The sequence below is a fragment of the Lactuca sativa genome, chromosome 9 (genome assembly GCF_002870075.4).
Source record: "Lactuca sativa cultivar Salinas chromosome 9, Lsat_Salinas_v11, whole genome shotgun sequence".
Lineage (NCBI taxonomy): Eukaryota > Viridiplantae > Streptophyta > Magnoliopsida > Asterales > Asteraceae > Lactuca > Lactuca sativa.
In genome coordinates this window covers 103,351,187-103,360,084 of record NC_056631.2, presented here as the reverse complement: position 1 = coordinate 103,360,084, position 8,898 = coordinate 103,351,187, and the positions used below count along the sequence as shown (strand labels likewise).

The following is an 8,898-nucleotide window of genomic DNA, read 5'->3' as shown; positions in this document are numbered from 1 at the left end:
GCCGAGTAGGGACGGGATTTTCGAGCACGTGTTAGTCGGCGACTCGGCGAGTCCATATTCGGGACTCGGCGAGTCTGCCTGCCTGGAAGAAACCCTAAATACCCGGGTTGTTCACTATTTAAACCACCTTATAGCCCCCAATCTCGCCTCCTTCACCCTCAGAAAGCTATGAGAAAACCCTAATCCATCCTTGAGTGATCTAAGTGTTCTTGTGTTAAATTTTGAAGGCTTGAAGAAGGAGAAGAAGAAAGGAGCAAGGACAAGAGGTGTAGAGCAAAGGTCCAAGGGAAAATCAGAGTTCTTTGAGGTATTCTTCGGATTCCCTCCTATTTTATGCTTTTAACCTCCATTAGAACTCTTCTAGATCTAGTTTGATGCTTTCCTCAAGCCTTATGATTGTATGGATACCCTACTATGTCGAGATATCCTTAGATCTGTTCATTTAGGAGTTGTAGAGCCCAGATCTGTTGCCTTTTTGAAGTTACCTTGCATGAAAACCCTAGATCTAGCCTTTATTATGCTTTTTGAGCCATTTTAGCTTCATGGATGCATATGGGCACGTAAAGATAGAATCTTTACGTGCTAATCGAGTTAAGGGAGTCCAGATCTATAAGTTTTATACACTGGATTCAAGCAGAATCGAGTTTTGAGTTGCTGCATGCAAGCAACTCGACGAGTCGGAAGAACGACTCGGCGAGTCGAGTCGCGAGTCCCCGTTTTTTTCCCCTTTGGAGTGATGACGAGTGGAAGCCAGTGAGTAGTAGAGTGGACTCAGCGATTTCGAGGTCAGACTCAGTAATGGAGGGACTCGACGAGTTGTTCATACAACTCGGCGAGTCCAAGGCAATCTTCTTAAGCTCAAGAACAACTCGTCGAGTTGTTCATATGACTCGACGAGTCGAATGAAGATTGTCTGAGTTCTTGGATCAAGAGGGTACTCGTCGAGTCGATGCCAAACTCGACGAGTAGCCACAAGTAGGGTTGAGAAGTGAGACTAAAGACTCGGCGAGTTGGTGGCCCAACTCGGCGAGTCAGGTCAACTGTGGGTTGACTTTGACCGAGAGAATTGATTTTGACCAAGGGTAAAAGAGTTGTTTTACCCAGTGCAATGTTTAGTATTTGATTGAGTGTGTTTATGGACTTGTAGCCGGGGAGATACCGGAGCAGCACCAGTTAGCTTCCAGAGCCATTCACGCAGCAGCCAGTTCACGAGGTGAGTCTCCTTTTAGTAGGAACGGGTCTACGGCCACAATGCCGACCCGTTTAGTTAGCAGTAGTCCCGGACTTTGGTCCGATGCAGTAGCTAGAATGCTTGATGTCTTTGTGATTCAAGCATGTTTGTGTTATGTGTTCCGGACTCTGTTCCGATGCAGTATGCAGTATATATGATTATAATAGTTGATATGTGTTATGCTATCCCATGATCAGCCAGTTCCGGACTTCGGTCCGATGCAGGGGACAAGGTCCCAATCAATTCCAGATTTCGGTCCGATGCAGCTAGTTCCGGACTTCGGTCCGATGCAGTCAGTTACGGACTTCAGTCCGATGCAGTTAGTTCCGGGCTCTGGTCCGATGCAGGGGACAAGGTCCCAGACAGTTCCGGACTTCGGTCCGATGCAGCTAGTTCCAGACTTCGGTCTGATGCAGTGGGCAAGGCCCAGTATGTGCTTTATATGTATTGTATGGTATATGGTAGTTTGGGGGAGCTCACTAAGCTTCGTGCTTACAGTTTCAGTTTTGGTTTCAGGTACTTCCGCAAGCAAAGGGAAGAGCTCGGGATGATGGCATCGCACACACCACAGCTTCAGTCTTGTCCTGGGAGTTGATTTAGTTTTCTTGATATGTTTGGATAACAGTTGTGATACAGTTTTTCCCACAGTATTTTATTATGATTTTCGAAACACGCAGCATATGGTTTTATTATGTGATACTCAGTCTTGTGGTTTTGTTATAATAAAAATCGAAATTTTTGGGTGGTATTTATGGGGTCGTTTCAAGTTGTCTACAAAGAGGTCCTTCAATGATTGTAGATATTTATCGATTTCAATGTATCTTCTACACATTTCAATAATACCAATAGCCATAAAAAAATTAATTATTATGTGATATCTATAGACATTTGTATGTTTTTTATGTGTTCCCCGTGTTTAATGCAGATTATAATCTAGCTTACAGTTAAATGCCAAACTTCTTGACCAAATTAAAAATGGTTGAGCTTTTAGGCTTTTAACAAGACACATATAACTAAAAGAAAAAAATTGTTTAGAAATGCAAGTTTAAAGCTTTTCAATATGCAATAAAAAAAGTAAAAGCTATTTCAAATATGAAATAACATGTATGATAATAAAATTAGTAGTAAACCATGTATCTATTATTCATATATCCTTTTATATAATTTTATACTTTTTAAAATTTTATATTACTTTTGTTTAGCATTTTTATAAAAAATTTATAACTTCCGACTCCAAATAAAAGCTATAATTTCTTGTTATCAGTTATAAACTAGGTGTGATATCCGTGTATTACACATGTTGATTTAAAAAAAAGATTAAACACTAAATTAAAGTATAAATAGAAAATATTTTTTAATGTATCACTTGTAAAATAAGAAAAGAATAAAACGTATTTATTGTAATTTAATATCATATATATGATATTTAATACTTTATATATATAAGTATATGACTTTAATTTTAAAAATTAAAACAAATCAAAAATTGATAAATAGATAATATTTATTTCAAAAATACCACAAAATGACAAGTGTCAAAACTAATAAAAGATTTATATTAAAAAAAACCTTCATTTATTAAGAAAGAATATTATATTTTTAATCAAACATATCTATAAATTATATAGTTTCTATATTGTTCAAACTTCAAACAATTGAGATCTAATCAAAGCTAGCTAACAAGCAACCCTACATATCAGCCACCATGAAGATATTTAAACACATAATGCATATATATTCAAAATAGAAAAGGAGAAAACCCTAATAATACAAATAACTTGAACATCAACTCTCTGGCATATCTACAAGACCACAACCCCCACATCCCATCCCAAATTCCAAAAATTCCATTGATCACCCAAAAGACAACTTTTTTGCCCCTTTTTTCCCTCATAAATTTCTTTTCTTTTTATCTCTTATTTTTGTAAGTGGATATATGGAATTATCTGGTTGGGTTTCTTGTTTATTTGTAAATAGAATGATTTATAAACAAGATTGGAATGTAAAGTTATTGAGGAAAACAAAAACTTGCGAAACGCCCCTCTCTTTACTTCCCCTTCAATTATTCAATAACCAATTTCCGCCCCCTAACCCATTTCACTTAACCACCAAATTGCAATTATTCAAATACAAAATTTCAATCACATCATCATTATTATTTTATCATATGAATGAAAGAATCTTATTTTTTCATGATTTGCACCTTCTTTCCCTCTAAAACAGAGGAAGATTGTGGTTGAAGCCTACTCTTATGTTTCAAACATTAAGAGTTTAAACCCCTCTTCCATCCCATTAATTTCACAAAATGCATCTTCCAAACACCAACATTCTATTGTTTTGCCTTTTAACTTCTCTCTTATCTATCATCAGGGCCACTCTTAACCTCACACTTCCTTATCAACACCCTAATCCTGAAGCTGTTGTTCAAGAAGTACAGAGGTAAATAAAAAAATAAAAAATAAAAAACCTGCAAATCCCAACCGGATTTCATTTTCTCCATTTTTAGACAAAAACAAGACTTTATTTCTTCAGTTTGAGCTTCGGACAGAAAATTCAATGGAATTCCCATCTGGGATTTGCTCATTACATCATTTAGTGTTGTGGGTATCTTTCGTTTTCAAGAAACGTTAATGGCAGTCGGGGGAAAGTGGAAATATTATCAATATTTTCATTTGCACTTAAAAAAGCAATCTTTTTTATCTTTACTTTATGAGTTGTTGAATTGGAGCTTGATTTGCACAAATTCCCATATGGATTTTGTTCGTTACGACGTTTAATCTTCTGGGTGTCTTTCCTTTTCAAGAAACGTCAATGGAAGTCTTGAGAAATGCACACCTTCTTCCCTGTTAATCTTACTTTAAGTTTGATTAAAATTTAACGAAAATTTTCTATCTCTTTCTGATCTAAAGTTTGATTCTTTTTTGTTTTCCTCGACATAGGAGAGTAAATGTATCGATATATAGAAGAGAAATGCTGGACATCGGCGGCGGCTGTCTCACCGGAAACCCAATCGACGATTGCTGGAAGTGCGATCCGAACTGGGGAAACGACCGGCAACGCCTAGCCGACTGCGGCATTGGGTTCGGCCGGTTTGCATTAGGCGGAAAAGGCGGCCAATATTACATCGTCACCGACTCCTCCGACAACGACGTCATCAACCCAACTCCGGGAACCCTCCGATACGGCGTCTTACTATCCGAACCCCTATGGATCATCTTTGCATCCAGCATGCTCATCAAACTCAAACACGAACTCATCTTCAACAGCTACAAAACCATCGACGGCCGTGGCGTCAACGTCGCAATCACCGGCGGCGGTTGTATCACCCTCCAGTACGTCACCAACGTCATCATCCACAATATACGCGTCTTCGACTGTAAACCCTCCGGGAACGCCGACATAAGGTCAAGTCCAACGCATGTCGGCCGGAGAGGATTATCCGACGGCGACGGGATTTCAATTTCCGGTTCAAGAAACATATGGATCGATCACTGTTCTCTTTCTCATTGTACAGACGGCTTGATTGATGCAATTCTTGGGTCCACCGCCATTACTATTTCAAACAGTTATTTCACTCATCATAACGAAGTTATGCTCATGGGTCACGACGATGCATACTTGCCGGATAAAGGGATGCAGGTGAAATAATTTAAATACTTTAATTTCATGTTTACGTTCATGTCAGGTTCAATGAACTTTAATCTTGATTAATGTAGTGTGTTCTTGGTGTTTATGTGTGTGTGTGTTTTTTTTCTATTTATAGGTTACATTTGCGTTTAATCATTTTGGGAAAGGGTTGATACAAAGAATGCCAAGATGTCGACATGGATATTTTCATGTGGTAAACAATGATTTCACCGAATGGAAGATGTACGCCATTGGTGGAAGTGCGAATCCTACGATCAATAGTCAGGGTAACCGCTATATTGCGCCACCGGATCCTAACGCAAAAGAGGTAAATTTGCAACTCAATTTTCACCAATCATCATGTGTCAAAAGTTATATACTTGTTTTGTTTTGTGCTGTTTTTCTTTTTAGGTGAATAAAAAGTTACAATTGTTAATAGGTTTTTTTTTACTTGGTAAAAAAAACGTTAGATGAATGTTTTTGCCTTTTTGGAGACACTTATCAACTATCTCACGTAGACTTGCATTAAATTCGTGTTCTTAAGGTCCATGTCAGAATGTTGTTTTCCTATTTCTAGAAACATTTGCCATAAAACGTGTCATAGTTTCCATTTTTGGCAAGTGTAGACTTGGTGTTGCAAGCAAAAGAAAAGAATCAAGGGTTCAAATTTATGTTAACAAGCAAGGCAAAAGAACTTATGTATTTAAAGATCAACCAAATCCTATATTTGACTTGTGGTGTACTTCTATTTTGGGGAAGCTTGGTCGTGGGGTAATTAACAAGTCACTAAAACATTAATTTTTTCAAAAAAAATATTATGTGAGAAATAAATCATTTATATTATAACTATGAAAGAATCACGATGTAAAAGCTCAATCCACAATGAAACTGAAACTTGCATATTAGAACTACTAAGACTCATATAATCTTCAATGTCTACCAATATACTATCCAATAACTAAATATGCTACCCAAAAATGTCATTTAAAAGAATAATGTTGTATTGAGACGGTAGAAAGCGAAACTTGTCATCGTTCTCATCTTAGATAGTCATGTTATGGTTTAGCTTCAATATTTAGGGTTTTGAAAATTAAATAGTAAATCAACTATTATAAAATGTATGGATTTTGTTGATGTAAACTAACATATGTTTGTTTTTATACAAAATGTACATCATAGGTTACAAAACGAGTGGAAGCAAGCGAAAAGAAGTGGGTGGGGTGGAACTGGAGGACAGATGGTGACTTGATGGAAAATGGTGCATTTTTTGTACCCTCGGGCGATGCCTTCAGCACTATGTATGCTAAAGCGACTAGTACTGACCCTAAGTCCGCCTTCCTTGTAGACCAACTCACTATGAATGCGGGTGTCTTCGGTGGTATGAGGTATATATCTTGTATGGTTTATGAAAAATATTTTTTTTTTGACAAATTTTCTTAACTTAAAAGGGCATTTTGGTCATTTTTCTAGACTCAAATATTGATTTCTAACGGAGTTAGCCGAAAAGACCAATTATACAACGTTTTTAAACTATAAATACAACCATATTAACTATTTTCAAAGTTATAGTGCAACTTACGTTTTTGATATTTTAAAAACCGTAGGAACTCTATTTTCAGTTACCACCACACAATATTAGTTGCCTTTAAAAACCACAGGAACTCTATTAATTGCCTTTAAAAACCACAGGAATTCTATTTTCAGTTCACATGGTCATTATGGTAATTTCAATTCAAAACGTCCCCTACCACCACAAAGTATCAATTGCCTTTGCCTAGCTAGTGGTTAGGAGAATAATTCTATTTTGATTATTTTCACCCACTTTTGGCCTATTCGATTATTCTATTTGATTATATGATTATTGTTATATAAAACAAAATTTTATTAATATCATTAAGTTGTTATGGCCTTTTTATTCGTATTATTGTATCATATTTTAAAAATAATCAAGCGACCCACTATTATAATGTCCAAAATGTCCCTGTTTCCATCTTCGGAAGGTAACATTAAAAGAATGTGTTGGAAGTTAAACAAAAAGGGTATCTATTATCTAGTGTCTTTTTTTCCTTCGAAAAGGGATATATACCCTTTGCTTTACGGGTCCCCAATGGCATCATCTTAAAGGCTACAATAAAAAAAGAACATCATATTGTGTTTCACATTGGACACGAGCGATTAAACATTGTATATGTCAAATACTAAAAAGATAACAATTCTGCCAAAATAAGTTATATATTAACCATTTATACATATATTCTTTGCTACATACCAATATAGCATATAGTTTTCATATGCTATTTTTTATATATGTTCTTTAACGAAAGTACCATTTTATTATATTTTTAATAACTCTGTGTCATATAGGGATGACGTTGGAACTGTGTCATATGGTGATGGTCCCATCACTACCGGCGGTGAAAGCAGGAATAATGGTGAGAACAGCGGCCATGATGACGATGACTACTTCGGGATGATATTTGGTAGCGGCGCGACAACACAATCACAACCACCCACCAATATCTTTTTGATTTTACTAGTTTTTATAGGTTTATTTACCATTACCATGAATGGTGATGGCTTATTTACATTATTATCATTGGTTTTACTATAGTGCAAATTTGGGGGATTCGGTATAAATTGGTAAAAAGAAGAAAGGAAAAAAGAAATTCATAATTTGATCATTATATATGCATATGAAAATAACAAAAGTTAATTAGATAAATGACTAAAGCTATTTAATTATTAATGAATCCAACGTTTACTCTTATATCCTTAATCTTTTTTATTTTAGTTACACCTTAAAGCTTTGGAAAACCTTTACCGAAAATAAAAGACAAAACCGTACAAATGGTCCCTGTGGTTTGCTCAAAATTGTCACTTTGGTCCAAAAAAAATTTGACTACCACAGGTCCAAAGTTTTTATTTTGCTGCGAGTTTGGTCCAGTTTTTTATAAACCTTTTCATAATGACTATTTTGCCATTATTTTTTCTTTTTCAGTTTTTTATTATTTAAATATTTATTTTGATTAAAAGAAAAAATAAAAAATATAAATTTCATTTTCTATTTTATTTTTATAATTTTTTATAACAAAATAAAAAAATAAAAATGAAATCTCTCTCTCTCTCTCTCTCTCTCTCTCTCTCTCACTGGATCGAAAACCACTCCACCAACATACCTCAGACCTTCTTCACTCCTTTCCATCCTTTTTCTCGTCCTTTTTCTTCCAAGAAACACAAAGGAAAACGTGGCAGCCACCACTCGTCACCCCACTGCCACCTTCTGCCATCGTGTACCACCATTTCACAACCCTTTATCCCTTCTTCTTCCAGTGACACAACAACCCCCAAGCAACCCTCCAATTTGCTGCCTTACCTCTTCCCTCTTCCCCTCCGACGATCACTGCCGACATAAGCAAAAAGGAAGCAGCAGATAGGCTGTCGGGCAGCCTCCTGCCACCATAGAGCTGCTCTTGGTCTCCACCATCGACCACCTCTGTTATCTTGATGCTGCTGCTACTACGTAAGAATGACAATGAGAGGTTGAAGCCGCCGACAATATTAGGTTTAGGAGGAGAGGTACACTATTCATGTCATCTAAATTTCGATTTGCAGGTATCCTATCATTGTTGCTCCACTTGAGGGTTTTCGAGCCCTAATCGCACCTAAATTGTAATGCTCTAAAAATTCCAACCAATTTAAACTTTTCAAAAACAACCCAATATCATCAAGTTATTACAAAAAGGTTTTCAATACATTTATATTCAGAGTATTCCCAGAACCATATCATAAAACATAGACATGAGAAGCGGTAAGATCACACCTTTGCCTTGCCACGGTCTCCTGAAGTACCTGAAACATTAAACCACAACTGTAAGCCTGAAAGCTTAGTGAGATACCCCCAAAATACCAACCACATATACCATTCACATAACATATCACAACATGACAGAACAGAACAACCATGCACTTCGGGTCTACTGTGTGACTGGTCCCCCGCACCGGGCCTACAGTCCACCCGGTCCACCCTCCAAGTCTAGCCA

At 36.6% G+C, this 8,898-nt stretch overlaps 1 protein-coding gene across 2 annotated transcripts; it reads left to right on the top strand.

The window, feature by feature from the left end:
* Positions 1-3,128: 3,128 nt before the first annotated feature.
* On the top strand, positions 3,129-7,542 carry LOC111905586 (probable pectate lyase 5). 2 transcript variants are annotated; one of them, XM_023901286.3, is made up of 5 exons: positions 3,129-3,670; positions 4,171-4,870; positions 4,995-5,186; positions 6,038-6,243; positions 7,223-7,542. In XM_023901286.3, the coding sequence occupies exons 1-5, from the start codon at positions 3,537-3,539 to the stop codon at positions 7,467-7,469; spliced, it is 1,479 nt and encodes a 492-aa protein (XP_023757054.1). In that variant the 5' UTR covers positions 3,129-3,536; the 3' UTR covers positions 7,470-7,542. The 2 variants fall into 2 exon arrangements, with proteins under 2 accessions (XP_023757054.1, XP_023757055.1); XM_023901287.3 differs by lacking the exon at positions 3,129-3,670 and adding an exon at positions 3,688-4,060.
* Positions 7,543-8,898: the final 1,356 nt, after the last annotated feature.